Raw genomic sequence first — 22,097 nt, 5'->3', positions numbered from 1 at the left:
TTGCCCTCCTGGGCCACAGCAGAGCTGGACTGGAAGAGGAGCAACCGGGACTAGAACCTGGCACTCATGTGGGATGCCAGTGCCGCAGGCAGAGGATTAACCAAGTGAGCCATGGCATTGGCCCTGTAGTTTATTTTTAAAAACTTACTTGAGAACAGTCACCAGCAAAATTAGGATTTGACTATAAAGACTTAGAGTAATAGTGGAGTTGAATAACTACATGTTTTATGTTTTCATTCATCATTTCTTTGTAGCTGCTGCTATAGCTTTGTAGGAGAAGAAAGTGTGGCTTTTTTTTTTTTTAAGCTGAACATTGGGTCAACAAATAATCTATTATGAAAATGTCCACTTTGAAGAAGTGTCAGATCTTTGTAATTAGGTGTATATTTTGAGAAGCCATATTCCATGTTGTTTTATGTCAAGAATGAAAAAATTATATTACAGACATTAGAAAATTAAGGTAGGCAGCCTTTTTTTTTTGGTTACGGAGGTTAAATAGAATATGTGATTCTGTGGAGCTGCCGTTTTAGGGACTCTTAATTTCTTATGTTTATAAAAAACATTATAGGTTTTAAAAAGACAGGTTGAGAAACATTGTTTTTGTCAAGAAACAAGAATTAAGGTTTAATTGATGTGGAAATCTGTGAGTTGTGTTAATCAAATTATGTGACATTGGATTTATTTGATTAATTTGCAAAACATTTGTTTTAGCTATATATTGTGAATTGAAATGATCATTTTATGCTATAATTCTAATGATTTTCCTAAATTACACAGTTTTGAAAAGCCAGTGATACCTGTTTAATTGAAGAGCTTTTTCTTCTTTAACAGTAGCTTTAAAATGTATATATAGATACATTGAACATATTCTTTTTAAGTTTTTAAAAACATTTATTTGAAAGAGTTAAAGGGAGACACACACCCACCCACCCCAGAGGTTTGACAGAGAGAGATCTTCCATCCACTGTTTCACTTCCCAGATGGCCAGGCAATGTTCAGGACTGAGCTAAATGGACAACAGGAACTTCATCCAAGTCTCACACATGGGTGGCAGGAGCTGGTTTCAAACACCTGGGGCATCTCCCACAGCTTTCCCCTGGCCATTAACAGGGAACTAGATCAAAAGTAGAGCAGCTGGGATACGAACCAGAGCCCATATGGGATGCTGGTGCCACAGACAGCAGCTTTACCTGTTAAGCCACAGTGCTGGTCCCTGAAAATATTCTTGATATTATGATTCAGCTGATAGTTTGAAGTAAACAATAAAGAGAATTACAAAAATTAGAGTTTTAATTAAGGCATTGATTTTTTTTTTTTCCTAGTATATCTGGAGGCTTGTAGCTGTTGAAATGTTTGAACACTTTTTTGAAGATCAGATCAACTACATATAGTCTTATAAGCTGATTATTGGATAAAATAAAAATCAATTATTATTTTACTTTATGTGTTTGAAGCTTATGAGATTTTGGGACGAGAAGGAGGAATTACTAATATTCAGAAAATAGCTTTTTAGATTGATGTCTCTGTCTTGATGATTACCAATTTTAATGTACTAAAATGTTACAGAAAATACATAGTCATGAAAAGTAAAAGCCACAAATAAGTATATATTGTAAATTTTATCATAAAATAGCAGTTGTATAATGATTCTCACACCTTTCTGTATCATCTCATGGTGACCTCACAAGATGGCGATCAAATAAAATCTTTTAATCCTGCCATTTTGCGCAAAACGCAACACAAATTTAACAAATATCAAGTACACAAAAAGTAGGAACTTGCTTAAAAGTGTTTTTAATTTTGACTTCGTTAGATGCATACATCTGCTTGGGTTAGCTCCACTGTGTTGGTAATAAAGAATTTACATGTTTCATATTCTCAGGGTATCTCAGAGTCTCACAACCAAATAAAAACTAGTCTTGAATTTTAAAATTTTATTGGAAAATATCATTAAATTTTAGTTCCTTAAAGGAACTTCACTGGTCTCTAAATTTTCAGATAAAATAAAAAACCCAGAAGCAAGTTAAATTTATTTGGCACTCATCTCAAAGATAATGGTTCAACTGACGAGGATTTTAGAGAAATACTGTATTTATCATTCTTTCTCTTCTCCCTCTAATACTAATGGTTTTCCTATTAAGTTATAATGAAGCTCCATGATTAAGTTTTTTATTGCTTATTTTCATTATTACATACAGACCTTTAAGTAGGCTGATTTTTTTTTTTAAACATTTATTTATTTATTTGAAAGGCAGAGTTACACAGGGTATAACTACTTCTATCTTTTTCCCCCTAGGTGGTATCATGGAAAGAGAAAAGGAAGGGAGGGGTGTCTTCCATCCACTGGTTCACTCACCAGATGGCCACAATGGCCTGAGCTGGGCTAATCTGAAGCCAGGAGCCTGGAGCTTCTTCCAGGTCTGCCACTCCGGTGCAGGGGCCCAAGCACTTAGGCCATCTTCTACTGCTCTCCCAGCCCCTAGCAGAGAGCTGGATTGGAAGTGGCACAGCCAGGATGCTAGCACTGCAGACCCGGGGCTTTAACCCGCTGCGCCACGGCGCCGGCGCCTCAGTAGGTTGATTTTTTTTTTTTTTTTTGACAGGCAGAGTTAGTGAGAGAGACAGAGAGAAATGTCTTCCTTTTTCCGTTGGTTCACCCCTCAAGTGGCTGCAACACCGGCTTTTGTGGCCGGCGCACTGAGCCGATCTGAAGCCAGGAGCCAGGTGCTTCCCCCTGGTCTCCTATGCGGGTACAGGGCCCAAGGACCTGGGCCATCCTCCACTGCCCTCCCTGGCCACAGCAGAGAGCTGGACTGGAAGAGGAGCAACCAGGACAGAATCCAGCTCCCCAGTTGGGACTAGAACCGTGGGGTGCTGGCGCCACAGGTGGAGGATTAGCCTAGTGAGCCGTGGCGCCGGCTAGTAGGTTGATTTTTAAAACAACCAAACATAATTCAAGATACTTTAAGTTTTTATTTTTAAAAAAGAAGGGAAAGAATAATAAGCGTTTTTTCCAGCAAACTTACAGAATCAGCTATAGTCATATAATAGTGTTATTGGCTTATATTAATATATATTTAAGTATATCAACATAATATATATTTCTGAAGGTTTCGTGTCAGAAACAAGTACCTTTAAGTTTTGAGAAAGTATCAAAGCATAAAAATACTTCATAACGATTGCTTTGTAGATTTATTACCATCCTCATATGACATTGTCATTCTAAGTGTGCTTTTGTTCTTATTAGTCCCGGAGGCCTTTATAGGCATAGTTTGGTAGCATGGAATAAAACATTTTCTCCCAGGTTCCTTGTGCTTTGTTATGTCAAGTTTTGATTCCTTAATCTTTAGAATGGTAAAAATTTATTAATCATTCATTTCCATTTGTCCATGCTATTGTTATTTTTAAGTATGGATGATTGGAGTAAGTATTTGTACTTTAAACAGATAGACAATCCTGGAAGCAGAGATGGAAGAAGTTCATATATGAGTGGATTTGACAAAGGTTTTTACAACAAATTAAAAACTGAGTAAAAGGATATTTTTGAAGACTGAGAAGTAGTTAAAATAATTGAGTTAAAACTGTAATTACTGAGAGTAAAATATAACTTCTTAAATTACCTGTAGGCTTTTAAAACCTAGGAGTGTGTTTTTCAGCTACTTCTAATTATATGTTTTTCAGTCAACATAGTTAATTTTTTGGGCGCTATTTTTATTTTTATTCTTATCTTTTATCTTTTTCCCCCAGGTGGTATCATGGAAAACTCGATAGAACTATAGCAGAAGAACGCCTCAGGCAGGCGGGGAAGGCTGGCAGCTACCTTATAAGAGAGAGTGATCGGAGGCCAGGCTCCTTTGTACTTTCATTTCTTAGCCAGACAAACGTTGTTAATCATTTTAGGTAAGTCTTTATTACTGTTTTAAGGCTGGACAGTTTAGCTATTTTGATGTAGTACTCATAAATATAGGTGCTTTCAAGGAAAGTAAATGATCCAGTGACATTTAAATAATAGAGAAACCTGTCTTCAAGTAAATAATTTGCATAGTGACTTAGTGAATACTGTTGAATGGTTTTAGTTGAAAAACAGTATTATTAGTGAGCATTACTCTGCATATCCTTATACTTTAAAAGGAAAAAAAACTGCAAATAAGCTTTGAGTGTTAGAGCTGAAATTAAGGAAATGTGTACTTTTAGATGGCGGAATAGGAAAATATAGGAAACACTGTTTAAAGATAAAGGTTTGAGCCTTTAATTCTTTTTATTCGTTTTTTTTTTTTTTTGAAAGGCAGAGTTACAGAGAAGCAGGGCCAGAGGGAGAGAGAGAGAGAGGTCTTCCATCCACGAGTTCACTCTCCAAATGGCCACAATGGCTGGAGCTAGGCTAATCTGAAGCCAGGAGCCTGGAGCTTCCTCCAGGTCTCCCATTTTGGTGCAGGGCCACAAGGACTTGGGCCGTCCTCCACTGCTTTCCCAGGCCATAGCAGAGAACTGGATCGGACTGGTGCCCGTGGGACTCTGGCACTGCAGGTGGTAGCTTTACCTGCTGCACCACAGCACCGGCCCTGAACCTTTAATTCTTAGATTCACTATTCTGAAACTTTGCAGTCACTTCAGTGAATGGTCATGTTGATTTTCAAGTGCAGATAGTATAGTTTGAATATAAATATTTTTACATTTATCATATCCTATTTCATTTTTATGGGAGAAAGGAAGAAAACCATATAGGGCCTATATTGTTGATAAAATGTATACCCTTGATTTTTAGATTTTAAAATAAGCTTTAAGAGCATATCATATACTTACATATGTGTGAAATTGTTATATTTTGTAGATCTGTGATCTACTTTTGGCCAGAGAAAACTTACTTGAAATAGCTAATTCAATCTCAAATATGGAAAGTAAAGAGAGGTATCTGAGGCTGAATTTTTCTTCTTTTTCTTTTTCTTTTTGACAGGCAGAGTAGACAGTGAGAGAAAGAGAGAGACAGAGAGAAAGGTCTTCCTTTTGCCGTTGGTTCACCCTCCAATGGCCGCTGCGGCCGGCGCATCGCGCTGATCCGAAGCCAGGAGCCAGGTGCTTCTCCTGGTCTCCCTGGCGGGTGCAGGGCCCAAGCACTTGGGCCATCCTCCACTGCACTCCCGGGCCACAGCAGAGAGCTGGCCTGGAAGAGGGGCAACTGGGACTAGAACCCTGTGTGCCGGCGCCGCAAGGTGGAGGATTAGCCTGTTGAGCCATGGTGCCGGCCGAGGCTGAATTTTTCAACCAACTGATTGAATTATATAGAGGTTTGTGGGTCTCATGAAGCATAATAAATACATACACAATTTAATATTAAAATTTTTATGTAATTAAATTCACATATAAAATAATCTCATGTATTTTTGCCCATGATAAAGATATTAATGAATACTATCTTAATATAGGAATATAGATACAAAGGTAAAGAGTGTGAGTATTAATGGATTTAGAATTTCTTGATGAAATTTAATCTTAAACTGGCTTAAAGACTTTATGTAGTGATATGCTTTTTTTCCTGTCCAAATAGGATTATTGCCATGTGTGGAGATTACTACATTGGTGGAAGACGTTTTTCTTCACTGTCGGACCTAATAGGTTATTACAGTCATGTTTCTTGTTTACTTAAAGGAGAAAAATTACTTTATCCAGTTGCACCACCAGAGGCAAGTAAAACTTGGATGAAATATCCTTGAGAACTTTATTTTGTTTTTCATTTTAATAGTGGGTTTAGTGCTTATTAAATTTCTTTGTATGTTTATTGTAATTCAAGAAGTATGTATTGCATTAAATTCTTGTGGTTGTAATGTCACTTTAAACAAAACTAATAACATCTTTAAAAAAAGGGAAAAGTAATTTTTTATGTAGTTTTGTATTTAAGTAGGCGGATTTAAAAAAAATAATACTGTATAGTAATAGCCTACCAAATATATTTGAATGTCTGGAGTAATTACTGAGTTCATATGCTAATCCTGAAGATGCTGCAGAGAAAGGTTAATTTATGTATCCTATGTGGTTTATTTAGAATTAAATGGTCATTCGTATTACCTGTTAAAAACATTCTGGTTGTACTTTAAAAAGAATTTCTTTAAAAACAAGCAGTAGGTATTTCTAGCCTCTGGGTATTTAGATGCTCAGTAAAAATTAATTTGAATGATGATTCCAAGGAGGTTATAAAATACTGGCTTTAACTTTGTGTGGACCTACTTCTTTCCACATAAAGACAAAAAGACTATCCTTTGTAAATCTTTTTTTTTTTTTAAATTGTTTCTAGCCAGTAGAAGATAGAAGGCGTGTGCGAGCCATTCTGCCTTACACAAAAGTACCAGACACTGATGAAATAAGGTATTTTATAGTATATTCTCATGTATAAGCGTTGAAATAGGCAGTTGAAAGAGCTAAACTTTGAAGGATGTATTAGTCTTAGAAATTCAGAATATAGCCTCCAGGAAGGTAATCCTGGATCTGTTGTTCTTATCATCCTGGGTTGGCTTATCTGTTCAGATTGTGGATAAAGATCTATTGGAGAAATAGTTTAGCTTTTGTTACACTGCCTCTAAACCAAGTAAGGTGAGTTTTCTTCTACCTTTACTCATTTTAATTTGTATTACCAAGTGACAGTTATGCCACAGCTATAAATGATGCTGAGATGATAATTAGCCTTCTGTTTTACATAATGGGTGGATAATTTTTAAATGATAAGAATATTATAGAATTATAGAATGTGATATCTTGTTTTTCATTTATGTAATTTGTTTTCTTATATAAATGATAGTCAAATTTTTATTCTTTCTGTCAGCCATTTATTGTTGCCAGATGTTTCTTACCTTAAAAATGGAAGATTGCTTTTGAATAATTACTGATTCTGAGTTGCTCTTTGAAATCACTGGGAGCATTCAAAATATAGTAGAAAATTATATTGCACTAAAAATTTCTGGAAATATGGTATTAAGAAAACCAGATAGGTATTTGACTCTCAAATAGGAATTCCATTTGTATGTAGTTCTCCTAAAAGTCTTGAGTTCTATTTAAACATACTTTTTGTCTTTTAAGTTGGAAAGACCATTAAAAGAAAGCAAAAAAAAAAAAAAAGTATCTAATAAATGAGAATGGTGGTGAACTACAAATTCAGGAATTGTAGATACTTTGTAAATTCCAAGTGGGATCATCTAGGACAGCAGATCTTGAAGTATGATCCATGTAACTCTGGAATTTAAGATCTGTTTCAGATGGCTGATGCATAAAGGTCCTTCAAAAAGTTCTGCTTTTATGCATACTGTTTTTACTTGAGAGAATGACTGACAGGCAAGCTGTTATTCAGACTCCAGTTTTGACATCTTTTTTCGAAAAGCAATGTGAGAGTGTTATGTCAAGAAATAACTGACAGTATTGGTTGCCAATGACAAAATGTGAGTTTGCAAGCAAAAATTCAAATTTAGGAAACCTTGCATCAGCCACCAAGAGTTTGACAACTCGAAAACAATGGCTGTCTATTGAGATCGGTGTTGATATTAAAGAATGAGATGTTTTGATAGTGTATCATTTGTTAACTGGAGGATATGCACAGCTCAGTGAAGCTGTATTTTCTTTTTTCGTTTTAAGATTTACTTATTTATTTATGTTTTTAAGATTTATTTATTTGAAAGTCAGAGTTACACAGAGAGAGGAGAGGCAGAGAGAGGGCTTCCATTCACTGGTATACTCCCCAATTGACCACAATGTCTGGAGTTGTGCCTGTCTGAAGCCAGGAGCCAGGAGCTTCTTCCGGGTCTCCCATACGGGTGCAGGAGCCCAAGTGCTTGGGCCATCTTCTCCTTTCCCAGGCCACAAGAGAGCTGGATCAGAAGTGGAGCAGCCAGACTCGAACTGGCACACATATGGGATGCCAGCACTGCGGGTGGTGGCTTTACCTGCTATGCCACAACATCAGCCCCAAGATTTATTTATTTATTTGAAAGGCAGAGTTACAGAGAGGCAGAAGCAGAGAGAAAGAGGGGTCTTTGATCTTCCGGTTTACTCCCCAAGTGGCTGCAACAGCCAGAGGTTGGTGGTTGCAAAGCCAGGAGCCAGGAGCTTCTTCCAGGTCTTCCACACGGGTGCTGGGGCCCAAGGGCTTGGGCCATCTTCTACTGCTATCCCAGGCGATAGCAGAAAGTTGGAAGTGGATCAGCCAGGGCTCAAACTGGCGCCCATATTGGATGCCGGCGCTGCAGGTGGCAGTTTTATCTGCTAAGCGACAGCGCCAGCCCCTGAAACTGTTCTCTAAATGTTCAGTGCAGGATGTTAGAAACTTCTGTGCAGTTAAGACATCCAGAGTGTAAAATAGACCAATTGATGTCATTTGAATGCATAAAGTTCACTGACACATAGCTTTAGATACCACATTATAACTAAGCTATAAGATACAATAACGCTTGTGTTAGTGTAATATAGAATATTTATATTTGGTACAATACCAGGGAATATCTAATTATCTGAAAAGGTTATTAAAATACTTACTATTTTCATAGGTACTTATTTATGTGAATCCAGATTTTCTTTGTACACTTTAAGCAAAAAATGATGTAGTAACAGACTGAATGCTGGAACAGATGTGAGAATCTATCCATTTTCAGTTGGAAGCAGACATTAGAGACTTGCAGACATGTAAAACTAGTATTCTTGATAAACTTTTAAAAGTTATAATGAATACTCATGTAATTTATGTAATGAGATATATAATATGGTAATTAGTAAATATTTAAAAATGTTTTAAATTCTAATGTGAATAAATATCAGTAGATATGCAATATAAATAAGAGCCATTTAAGATATCAATTTTTAAGAATATAGATGAGTCTTAAGAGACCCAACAAAAGTAGAAGTGATGATCGAAGAAGATGGTAATTCAAACAAATTAGAATTTATAACTTTTAATTTGCTAATATAAATTTGTATGGTGTTAGAATTTTTTAAAAAATTTGTGCATACCTGTGAAATATTTTAAAAGGTAAAAGTATCTGAAAATTAATGAAATTTAATAAAGTACTTTAACCTCTTTTGGGGAAATACAAAATAGTACAAATGAATCTTATGGTTTATGTTGTTGGTGCTAGTAATCTTTTTTTTTAGAAGTTTTTTTTGTTTTTGCACCATAAAACGTTGGCATAGCAATGGTAATAGAACTTGAAATTTAAAGACTACTTTAAGTCAAGAAATTGCACCATTTTACATTTTCAGTTCTTGTTTATATACTCTGATTTTACACTCAAGATTTTTTTTTTGATGTGCTCATTTAGGTGATTTTAGAAAGGAATAATTTCAATAGTTAAAGAATAATGTGTACTGCCATTCAGTTAGTGCAGCAGTGGCCACCTTTTAGAAGAGTTGTGTAACTAAGTATCTTGTGATGCTTTGTGATCATCCAGTACAGAGGAAAGTTTTGTGCACAACTTTTGTTTTCTGAATCTTGTCTAAGAAACAAACTTGGAATAGTATAAAGAAACTTAGGAATGTGAGAATAGATTTACTTAATAGAAGTTGTTTGTGGGGGCCGGCGCCGTGGCTCACTTGGTTAATCCTCCGCCTTGCGGTGCCAGCATCCCATAAGGGCACCGGGTTCTAGTCCCGGTTGCTCCTCTTCCAGTCCAGCTCTCTGCTGTGGCCTGGGAGGGCAGTGGAGGATGGCCCAGTGCTTGGGCGCCTGCACCTGCATGGGAGACAAGGAAGAAGCACCTGGTTCCTGGCTTCGGACTGTAATCGCCTACATTTTCCCAGTATCATATTTGTGCTTATGGTATACAACTACTCAGAACTCCATGATTAAAATTTTTTATTTTAATAACTTCATAATTGATGTCTTTAGTTTCTTAAAAGGAGATATGTTCATTGTTCATAATGAATTAGAAGATGGATGGATGTGGGTTACAAATCTAAGAACAGATGAGCAAGGCCTTATTGTTGAAGACCTAGTGGAAGAGGTGGTAAGTTTGTTCTTTTCAACTCAAAATTCTAAATATTTTTTTAAAAAATCGAACTTCTTCATAATCATGGGAATTACTTATGTGTGATTTCTTTTATGGAGACTTTATAAGTACAGGAAATTTTTCCTTAAGAAATATTTACTTCTAGGAAATGCTATTTATTTGTAAAGAAAGTAGCCAAGCCAATCTGTTAAAATATGTAACTGCCAATTTTCAGAAAGGTTTTGTGAGTTTCTGAATTAAAAATGTCTTAAAAATTTGTTTATTTTTGTAGTTTTTTATTACTCTCCTATTCTTACTCAAATGAAATTACTTAAGACTGATCATGGTTTGGTTTCAAATAGTTTAGCTATTAAATATATGTGTTTTTTAAGATTTATTTATTTGAGAGTCTGAGTTACAAAGAGAGAGAGAGACAAAGGTATTCTGTCCACTGGTTCCCCAAATGGCTGAAATAGCCAAGATTGGCCTATCTGAACCCAGGAGCTTCTTCCAGCATTTGGGCCATTTTCCACTGCTAGATTGGAAGAGGAGCAGCTAGGTTTCAAACCGGCTCCCATATGGGATGTTGGTACCACAGGCAGAGGCTTAGCATACTACACCACAGTACCGGCCCCCACACATGGTTCTGTATTTTCAGTATTCTTTTGTTACCATCATATAATGTGTTACTAGTAATGTTATCACACTGTAAAAATTACCATATATGTGCATTTTTAAATAACAAGTGAGCATTCAGTGTTCACTACCACCAAGATATGCCAGACATTATAATTTCGGAATTCATGCTTTCCTTTCAGATTTATCTAGCAAGATAGATGGCTTTCTGTTCTTTTATAACCCTCAAACCTACTGATTTTTAAATTATGCTGTGGACCTTGTAACATTCAGAAACCCATACTCTGATTTGCTCCAGAAAGATGGCAGTGGAGAATATTTTTCTTTACAATTAGTTATCTTGTGTGCATATCCTGGCAACCAGATTTTGGTGTACAAAAGTAAAATATAGAGAAAAGATGGAAGGAGTTGAGGAAATGGTGTGATATATTCCGCACTCATAGTCACATGGTAGAGGAACGGGGATTAGAACAGCTAATCCCTAAATTAGTATTCTGTATCCTAATAGTGGGAGAAATACTTATTCCATATAGGCAAAAAATATTGAAACTGAGGCATTGGGGCTGGCGCTGTGGCGTAATGAGTAAAGCCGCCACTTGCAGTGCCGGCAACCCATATGGGTGCTGGTTCAAGTCCTGGCTGCTCCACTTCTTATCTAACTCTCTGCCATGGCCTGGGAAAGCAGTAGAAGATGGCCCAAGTGCCTGGGCTCCTGCACCCATGTGGGAGACAGGGAAGAAGCTCCTGGCTCCTGGGTTTGAATCAGTGCAGCTCCAGCTGTTGTGGCTAATTGGGGAGTGAACCAGTGGATGGAAGACCTCTTTCTCTCTGTCTCTTTCTCTGTCTCTCTCTCTCTCTCTCTCTCTGCCTCTCCTTCTTTCCCTTGTAACTCTGACTTTCAAATAAATAAATAGATCTTTAAAAAAAAAAAAAAACCTGAGGCATCTTTCTGCCTATGTTGATTTTCCTACAACATTTCTTTTTTTGAAAAAAGATTTATTATATTTTATTTGAAAGGCAGAGTTACACGGAGAGAGATTCTACAGAATTTCTTAGTTAAACTTCAATGTTGGGTTTGCATCTCCCTGCTGTATATCACCCTCTTCTAGATGATTTTAAGGAATTGTAGTGTCATTGAACTATCCTTGAGCTGTTGGAATTCTAGATCAGATATAATAAGATAAACTGTAATAAAGATAATTGAAAAGTACCCAGTGTTGGTAGAAAAATAAAAGATACAAACCCAATCTAGGATAAGGAGACATGAAAAAGCAAAGGGTTATCACCTCAGTATGAATAAGCAATGTGGAATGGCTGCTAAAAATGAATATAGCTATCGTTTGTGGAATATAGCCATACTTAGTGGAAGAATTCCAAGTTAGAATTATAAACCAGTATTATTATAACTTTAGAATTTTTTTCAAAATGGGATTCATTGGAAGGTTGTCAGTTCCTTTTGGGTTGGAAAGCCATTTGGACCTTATCTACATTGTGAGCATATTCCAAGCATTGTGTTAATGGTTGGGTTTAAGGAATTTCCCACATTAAAATTCAGATTATTGTTTTTAAAGCACATTTACACTTTTATGTCTTAACGTTAGAATATATGCTCTCTGAGAGAAGATTTTATTTACTGATGTCTCCCCATTGCTTTGAACAGTATCTGCAATAGTAGGCATTCAGTAAATGTTTGTTGCGTGAATATCTCTGTACCTGTATTTCCTCTTCTTTGATATTCTTGTCATGTAAAATTTTATTCATCTTTATCAATTCAGTTGAGGTGTCACCCCTTCTTTGACAGAGGTTTTATGCTTTTGTAGATTCTCGGGCTAAACTGTGTCCTCCTGTGTTTGTAGAGCACTTTGTTTTGTATTCCATTGCATCATATAACATTAATTTTTGTGTCAATAAGAGGTGACTTCCTTTTGGGCTATTCATTTATAAAAATGCTATTCACTTATTAAAAAATATATATTTATTTGAAAGGCAGAATGACAGGGAGAGAAGGACAGAGAGACAGACAGAAATCTTCCATCTGCTGGTTCACTCCCCAGATAGCTGAAATAGGCAGGTCTGGGCCAGGCTGAAGTCTAGAACCAGGAACTCAATCAAAGTCAACCATAGGTGTCAAGAGCCCAAGCACTTGGGCCATCATCAGCTGCCTTCCCTGCACATTAGCAGAGACAGGATTGGAAGCAGAGCAGCCAACACTCGAACCAGCAGTCTGATAGGGGATGCCAACTTTACTTATTGCATGCACCTTAACCCACTGCCTCACAGTGCGGCCCTTCTATTCATTTTATTGTTGTTACTTTAGCATACTGCCTTGGGTATGGTGGGCATTCAGTGATTGGATCTTAGTTTGATTAGGTATTTAAATGAGTGAGGACAAAATTGAGAGAATTAAATCCATGTATGCTTAGACTGTTTTTCTCTTCTTTCCTTCATTGTGTATTCAGTGAAAATTCAGTGTCAGGTATTATGTTAGGATTGCAGTTCAGCAGAGACTTCAGTGAAAATTATGCATCCAGCATTGTGCTAGTTCTTATAGCTGTTGCCTGTGGTGATGAATGTTGGCTAAGACCTTAAGATGTTTGTAGCCACTGTGTAGTATGAATAACACTAGTGTATTTGAAAAATAGGAGTACAGATTAAAGTTCAAAAGATAATAAGATATATTTTGTATACTCACTTTTTAGGAGTTCCACAAAAGAGAATAGTCTGTAGTGGTAGAAAAATGTAGGGAAGCAAAATAGGTAGTTATATATGGCTTTCTATAGGTATGTAAAGACCATTGATAACATCAGACAAGCAACATAGACTTGAATTTTTTGGTAAAAGACTTTCATTGCAGAATGAAGAATTTGTAGGCACCAGGGAGATATTCAAAGTTTAGTTTTAAAAATCTGGTTTTATTCTATTTGATTTTTCAAAATGCAGGACAAAGCTGCAGTGATGAATCCAGACTGGAATTGGGGTTGAGAATGGGACAGAGGTTATTTACACTAGTTGGGCTACTGTGATAGTTTAACAAAAAGGGAAAGGGAATCTGAATTAGAGTAATGGCAGTAAGGGGAGAAGAGTAAGGGAGACAGTTATGGAAAGATATTTCTTAATCAGAAGCATCTTTTGTTCTATACAGATAAATATGAAGGAAAGTGTGGTTGAAAATATGAAATTGAAAATAGTTAATTGATTAAATAATTGAAAATTATTAAATAGTTGAAAATAGTTAATTATATAAAATACTGTCTTAATGTCTTCCTTTTAGGGTCGGGAAGAAGATCCACATGAAGGCAAAATGTAAGTTTGTATTAATTTTAAAAGGGGAAAAACATATACATACATATATATAGAGAGAGACATACACAGGGAGAGTAAACATACTAATTAGAAAACCTCAGACGAACATATTTTTAGATCTATTCTTGATTGGGTTAATATTTTTTTTAAAAAAAAATTCAGTTGAGGGAATGATGTCTAAGTATTTTCTTAGGGGCTAGGTAGTAAGGTCTTATTTTTAAATAACAGGTGATGATCTAAAATTTGTACAAAAACTTGTATTACCAAACTAAAGACTTTCTGGTAAATATTACATTAATATTATTAATGCCACAGTTTCTCAAATTTTTCTTTTTATCAGCATTTCTCTTTTATTGTAGGCATACATTTTATAAATTTTATAGTTCAGTGTTTTGTTGGTGGTGGTCAGAGTAATTTTCTCCAAGATCATTTGCTATTTCAGCAAGATTCTATGAAGTTTTTCTATTCATACTGATTTTGATTATGTAAGATTTCTTTTAAAGATCTTAACTGCTAATCTTAGTTCTTATTCATATTATTTTAATAGACTGTTCATCTTCTAATACCTTTTCATTAGAGCTTTTAAAAGTTAGTTTTCTGTCATTCTATAGGTGGATTATATGAGGTATATTCTAAGTACATTTTTATATTACTCCTTATAGCTAAAAATAGACTGCAATCAGTGATACTGTACTTTGTTGATTGTATCAGTTTTGAAGTGTTTCCACTAGAAAGTCTGCCTATTGTAAGGTAACTGTTCTGTGTAGTTGATATGTACAAGAATGTGAAATCTTGATTTTTAAGAGAAAATCTAAATCTAGATTTTTGTTATTTTAAACACTAGTGTAGGTTCATTTTTTTTAAAAAATGTTGGTCAAATGTCAGTAAGTATTTAAAAGTACATCCAGTTTTCTCATAGTGTAATGTATAAATCCCACTTTCACTGGGGCATGTTTTATTTAATGGCATTTTCATTCTTTCATTTTCTTAATGTTATAATCTTCACTCATTTCATGCTTAGCATAAGCAAAGTTAGCCTTGCTCATTTATTTGATGTGTGTGTGTGCTTCCTTTAATTTCTTAAGGTGGTGCTATGGCAGTGAAGTGTCTTAAATTCCCAAGTGTTTTCGGTAACATATATGAATGCCTTTTGAAATTAAGTGGATGGTATAACTGGTTGAGTTTCTTTCTTACTCTCTGTTTCTATTATTTGGTACCAAGTCCTATGATTTTATCTCCTAAAATATTTAATGTATGTGTGTGTGACCTCTTCTCTGTCTTAAGTAAGCATATTCTAATTCAGGCTTTTTTTTAAATAACTTTCTACGAGGTTTTAATATAACAATATCTCTAAGTTGGTCTGTATTGACTCTCCAGTCCTCAGATTCTTTCTTCTACCAGCTAATAATTGATTGTATCTCTTTCTCACCTAAAATCCTTAGCTGATTCTCTGTTATCTTAGTAGAGCCTGAAGAGACACCTGTGACCTAGTTCTTATCCTTTCCTAGTCCTATCCCTTGTCATTTCTGTTTTTATACCCGCCATCTTGGAGGTCTTCAAATGCACACTATACTGTTGTGTTCCTTTACACTGCTGCTTAAGCTCTGTTTCCTGGGCCAGAGTCCCCAACTCTTTCAGACTTCAACACTTAGCTTATTGTCACTCCTCCCATTGTAACTCTTCCTCATCTTCTCCTCTGTACATACTGGAGTTGGTGCTTTTCTGTCTGTGTATCTGTCATCACAGTTACTGAGTTTCCTAAGTCATTTTTACAGTTACACACTGTTTGTGTTTTTTTTTTCCTAGCTAGAGTAGGGTCTGCTTAAGAATAAAGTGTCATGTTTTTAATCACAGTGTCAAACAGTGTGCTAAAAATAGAAAAATATTGCATAGGAATAAATCTAATGAATGAAACTCTTAATCTCTTTAGAAAATGATACTACAGTTTTTAAGCTAAAAATCTTGTTAATTTCTACCTCCTCCCATCTGTTGCTTCTTTACCCGCCTCTTTGAATTCTCTTTTTTTCTGTAGCTTTAAACTCTTCTTTGGAGTTCACCTGGTGCACTCTGCCCCAGAATATAGAAATCCTGTTGTGGCATTTGTACTAAGTAGTCAATTTACCTGTACTTAAATGAAATATGGAGCGCCACTACATTTTAAGGCATTTTATGGCTTTAGTAGCCATAGTTTTCTTTTAAAATCTTCATAATTTGCACTGGGAGCAGCACAGAAACTGAATTAGTGAGTTAATGTTGGAATGAGATTAAAGAGAGAATTTATTTATAAGTTTAACTTTTCATTATGTAAAAAGGTAAAGCTGAAGTTGAATTTTCATACTTTTATCTGTAATAGTGTGGATATCTTAAAACTTGTAACGTTAGGTTTTTGTTAATATTACAGGGTTATTTGTATTTTTAATAGAAAGCTTTTATTTAATAAATACAAATTTCAAAAGTATTAGTTTTTATTATTTTTAATAGAAAACTACATTAGACTTTAAAATACCTTTCTGTTGTAGTCTTTTATGTACTTTCAATCCTGTGCTGAAATTCATTATTTGTAATAAGTGTAGATGCTAAGAAGAGGCAACAAGGTGGTAGAGAGTTGATTGGGAAGTGTCAGGTTGTGTTAATCAGTATGGTAGATAAGCCACAGGTAAATAAGAGGAGATTTTAAATCCTTTGACTAATCATTACTTTCTTCTTTAAAAGAGATGCTATTTTCTTTGAAGGTAACTTTTAAATAATTCAGTTAAATCAAATGATGCCATTTACAATAATAACTGAATTCTTAATTTTTTTAAAATAAAGATTTATTTCTTTGAAAAGGCAGAGTTTACAGAGGGAGGGAGAGACAGAGACAGAGATCTTCCCATCCACTGGTTCACTCCCCAAATGGCCACAGCAGCCAGGGCTGGGCCAAGTTGAAGCCAGAAGCCTGGAACTTCACCTCTGGGTACAGGAGACCAAGTACTTGGGACATATCTTCAACTGCCTTCCCAAGTGCTTTAGCAGGGAGATTGAAAAGTGGCGCAGCTAGGACACTTACTGGTGCCCATATGGGATGTAGGCACCACAATGCCAGCCCCTATATCCTTACTTTAAAAATACATACTATAAAATACTTTATTAGTTTGATAGGCTATTGGTTCAGATAGAATTAGAAACAGTCCTTTTCTTTCAATTCTTAATGTTGGTATTAACTCATTGTCATCACAGAATTTTACCTTTCAGCTTTCAAAAAGTATGCCTAAATCTCATGATATTATTTGAGAAAGTAACTTATGTATGTTATAAGAAATTTTCCTTTGAGGGAAATATGACAAAAATTAATTAACATTATATTTTCTGGGCGGTTCTGGTTTGGGTTTTACCTGTACTTAGCCTTGTGCCCCTGCCCGCCCCCCTGCCTAAATTCCCAAAAAGAAAAAAAAGGGCTAACTGTGAAGCAAGCACATAGTCAGTAACAGGATTGAAAATCATAGCTATTTTTTGTTGATTATTACTTTGGAAATTGTAGTTTATGTGTAGTAGATCTAGGGTTTTTTTTTTATATTTGTTGAAATGAGTATAATATGTTTATAAAATGTAACAAATGTTATGGGAATTAGATAATTTGATCAGTTGCATTTATTGTCAGTTTGAATTAAATTTGTTATTTAGTTCTGATCATATGATAACAGATAATAGATTTTGATTTATATATCTAATTTGTTATCTTTTTAAGATGGTTTCACGGGAAGATTTCCAAACAAGAAGCTTATAATTTACTAATGACAGGTACTTGTATGTTCACTTGCCTTTTCTAATGTTTTTATTTAAAAGAATAAAAAAATGAGTTAGCCATTTATCATGTAATGTGTTTTGTCTTTACTATTCAGTTAATGTTTATGGATATTTTAATTTCTTGCCAGATTCTGACAAGCTGGTGTTTTTTGTCTTAGTTTTTAGTTGCAGCATACACATGGCATAAAACAAAGGGTATTTGTCTTCTACCCCAGGCCCTGTCTCTTTCCTTACGTGTAAACTTGATGACAGTTTTCTTCTGTATGTTTCTAGAGATGTTCTGTGTCTATATATCTCTATTCCTCACTCTTACACATGCACACAGTTACAGCAATGTGCAACATCTTTTATGTTAGGATATATATTGGGGCATCAGTGCATATCTGCAGATACATAGTTTTATTATTCTTTTTAATGGCCATAAACTTTCCATTACAATAAAAACTAGTCTCTCAGCCCCTCATGGAGTGATAATGTGTTATTTTGATTGTCAGTTAACTATAGCAGGCCAGTGTTCTTGTATTTGTGTACTTGTAGAATTATATAATTGAGTCTTATTTAAAATGTACTAATTTTAACATTTCCCAAAACCTGTGATTATAATGAAAATTTAAAAATTAAAAGTAAAAATTGACTGGTGTTGTGGATTTGTTACTTAAAAACCATCCTAACATCATTTATTCTTGCTAAATATTTAAGGGTGAATTAAGTACCAAATAGTTTTTCAATAAATTGTATCTTAGAAAGATTTGAAACAAGGTTAACCTGTGATATGTAATTTAGCAGTCTTTGTTCTTTAAAAATTAATAGTTTCATAATTTCTGTATTTGCTGAAATAAATTATCATGGTGAATAAGCCATTGATTATTAAAGATGAGGTCTGAATTGTTGTTGTAGACAGTAAGGCAATGTATTTTTAAACAATACTTTGCTCTTTTGGAAGATTTGAGGTAGTTTTTGAAGTGTGTAATTTTACTAATCTAATCTATATTAAATAGGTTCGAAACATAAAAAACGTAGTAATTCTATATGATAGTAATAGGGACCAATTGCTAAACCAAAATTACAACTTTCAAAGTGGGATCAAAAATACTTATTTTAATGAATTTGTTGAATTTTGGAGCGTAGTAGAAACTTAATTCACTTGAGGCTCTAGTTTTAGACATACAAAGCTGGAAGGGGGCTATCCTTAAGTTTTTTATGTTACTTTGTTTTTTCTCTTGGTCTGTGTTATTTTGAGAATCTAGCAGGATTTTCTTCCCTGAAAAATACACTTAAGCACTTGCCACCACATTTTTATGAAAAATTTATATCTTCTACTTTAGAAGAAATATGATTTGTTTTATCAACTAAGAAACACATTCTTTTCTTTTCAATTGTGTATTAAGATTTGAAGATTCACTTTAAGGAGGATTCTTTTTTCAGTTCTTTTTGTTAAAAATGATCTTGATAGCAAGTGCATCGGCTAGATGAATAACACTGTTAGTAAATTACAAAAATTATATCTTATTCTGTGTGTTCACTATGGGGTTCTAAAAACAGTAAAGTCCTGTTTTTTTCTGTCTTTAAGATTTAAACAGAAAAACATCTCCATATTAAATCACTGCCAATTGAAAATATAAAAATTCTTAATATGAAAATATTTATTATGATAATTTGCTTCTACATATCTTTACAGGATCATGCCTGTTGCATGAAATACATTGCATGTATATTAATTTTGATAGTTCCACAAATATTTCAGTTATTTTCAATTCACCTTTGTAAGCTTTTTGGTACTGTTCTCTTTACTAGTCATTATTTTAAAATTATTAATTGAATATATTGATAAACTAATAAGTCTGTCCTAAGCAAAAGTGATTTTAATTTTTAGGGCCTTTTTATTAAGGAATTTACAAATAGAATGTGGCAGTTTCAGCCAATGCCTGTTAAATATAGTTGCTCTTCTTTCCAAGTTATGAAAGGTATGGATGTTGTTGACCAGAAGTAATTGCTGCAAAATTTCTGATTCGCATTTTTATGTAATGAAGCTGGTATGATAGATCAGAGATACAGCAGACAAGCAAGATGGGTACTTGTGAATCATAAACCAGAAAATACGAAAAAAGTGTTTTTAAAGAGCAGTTATTGGTGAAAATTTGCATGTGTATGACTTTGAACACACTTTGTAATTACTATTTAACTCCTTTTCATTTTAACTTGATAATTAGGAAATAAAACTAACAGTTTAATTTTTGCAGTTGGCCAAGTCTGCAGTTTTCTTGTGAGGCCCTCAGATAATACTCCTGGGGACTATTCACTGTATTTTCGCACCAATGAAAATATTCAGCGATTTAAAATATGTCCAACACCAAACAATCAGTTTATGATGGGAGGCCGATATTATAACAGGTAAATCATAAGAAATTTATAGTTAGCTTTTTTTACTTTTGCAAAAACATTAGTTGAAATATTGATAACTATAGTATATTGGGTTCAAAATCATGTAAAATATCCTATTTAAAAATATAACACTTTTAATATAATTAGTAGTAGTGTCAAACATGACTATAAATTAATGACTTTTACTTTGCGTCCTTCCAAAATTCGTGTGATTTAAAAAATTATATATGCTAATTAAATATATGCTAATATACTGACCTGGATATTCTTCCAAGTCTGTTACTTTTAGACTTTTTATTCCCTGGATATGTTCGCCTTATAAAGCTCAAGTGTATTGTTTCTAGTTTTAATTGTAAATTTCTTTTTTAAGAAAGGTCAAAATTATGTGACTCTGGTGCTGGGAAAATGCCAGTTTTTTCAGTTGTTTTGGAAATAAATGCTCCCATTTCAACATTAATGTCAGTAATGATTCCCAGGAGAGATAAACCTTTATGATTACCACTTATTATTTTGATACAGTTACGGAAAGTAAGATTATTCAGTACCTCTGACACTGCCATTCTCTGCTATTCTATCTCATTTCCTCTCCCTCCCTCCCTACTTTACCTGCTATTCATGTTTTTTATGACCTAACTGCATCTGATACAACAGCAAAATGTATAAATTTTCTCATAACAATTCTTAGTTTACCTGAATTCTACTTGTTAAATAAGTGTCACTTTTCAGTTCTTCATTCTCAGTATCTCAGAAGTGATCTTATTCCTTTCCCCAAAAGATAGACTTAAAATAATTTCTTCAGTTTATAGTGACTCTCTTAAGTATGGTTTTGTTGTCATAACTGCTCACTGGAGGTGTATGGGAATTGGAATCTCTGACTCATCTATTCTGACCTAAAAACCTATATTGGAACTTTGTTGTTTTTCTAAAATGATGTGACTCTTAGAATCACTTATTCTATTTATTTGTTCACATTACACCCTTTTAAAAAAGACTTGATAATTCTTGGTAACAGTTTTTATATATATTTAAAATATTGCAGTTTTTATGAGACAAATTATATGAATGTAGTAATTTTTATTTTAACAGCATTGGTGACATCATAGATCATTATAGAAAAGAGCAGATTGTTGAAGGGTATTATCTTAAGGAACCTGTACCAATGCAGGTCAGTGTTTTCGTTGTTTTGCTTTTTTCACAATGAACACCCTTTAGTTTTTAAATACGTTCCAGTGGTTGATATGTTTATACACACGTTCATGTAATGAAAATTGAATAAAGCTTAAAACTTCAGATTATTCAGGTTCTTTCAGAATATTAATTTTAAGAGAATCTCTTAGTTTTTGTATATGTTGATTCTAGATAATTAGGAGTCTTTGGTGGCTTTTTGAGAATAAAACTATTGTCAAGTTGCACTAAGTCAAGGAATGAGTTTGCTGGAGGCAAAATTGGAAGCTACAGGGATAAATCACAGCCAAGCTTATCTAGGTAAGCTTGGTAAGTAAAGAAAGAAATAAAAACTAATTATAGAAGAGCATTAGGACCAAAAGAGTTTTAAACTGAGCCCTCCAACCCCCCTTTTAATTGCCTATAGTAGTGTGGTGAGAGAGTTTGAGAATGTCTGCATCCTCTGAGTAAAGAGGAAGGTGAAGAGGAGGGTGGCAGTGGGGCTGGGGTCAGGGGAATGGGTGGCAGCAGTACCTGATGTACAAGATCCTGGAGAAAATAAGAAGTGAATGTAATCCCGAACATCAGAGGAAAGATTGTCCTAGAACAGGACTGCTCATTTAGTATTGGTTGCTTCATGCACAGGGTGTTTGACCCTCATTTCCTCCTCATTGTGCTTTCTGAAGTGTGTCAGGGAAAGGGTGTAGCAGGGATTAGGAAAAGGTGATTCAAGAGCATACTCATGTGGAAAATGAAGGTACTGATATCCCAAGGATAAACAGAATCATAAAAGAGGTTTGGGGTACCCAGCTAAAGTTGTATAGTATGTGTAATGTCTGTGGTTTTCAATTTTTGTCATGTTAAAAA

The 22,097-nt window shown here is 34.6% G+C and overlaps 1 protein-coding gene across 1 annotated transcript in view; it reads left to right on the top strand.

The window, feature by feature from the left end:
* The window catches only part of RASA1 (RAS p21 protein activator 1), a 93,562-nt gene that overhangs the window by 40,387 nt on the left and 31,078 nt on the right, over window positions 1–22,097 (top strand). Inside the window, exons 2-9 of the mRNA XM_062212438.1 lie at window positions 3,748–3,900; window positions 5,546–5,681; window positions 6,290–6,360; window positions 9,860–9,977; window positions 13,867–13,898; window positions 17,626–17,678; window positions 19,925–20,075; window positions 21,153–21,231. Coding sequence (XP_062068422.1) covers window positions 3,748–3,900; window positions 5,546–5,681; window positions 6,290–6,360; window positions 9,860–9,977; window positions 13,867–13,898; window positions 17,626–17,678; window positions 19,925–20,075; window positions 21,153–21,231 — 793 coding nt within the window. The remainder of the gene's footprint in view (window positions 1–3,747; window positions 3,901–5,545; window positions 5,682–6,289; window positions 6,361–9,859; window positions 9,978–13,866; window positions 13,899–17,625; window positions 17,679–19,924; window positions 20,076–21,152; window positions 21,232–22,097) is intronic.

The sequence above is a fragment of the Lepus europaeus genome, chromosome 15 (genome assembly GCF_033115175.1).
Source record: "Lepus europaeus isolate LE1 chromosome 15, mLepTim1.pri, whole genome shotgun sequence".
Classification (NCBI taxonomy): domain Eukaryota; kingdom Metazoa; phylum Chordata; class Mammalia; order Lagomorpha; family Leporidae; genus Lepus; species Lepus europaeus.
The sequence above is the reverse complement of the archived record's forward strand: the minus strand, read 5'-3'. Positions and strand labels throughout refer to the sequence as shown.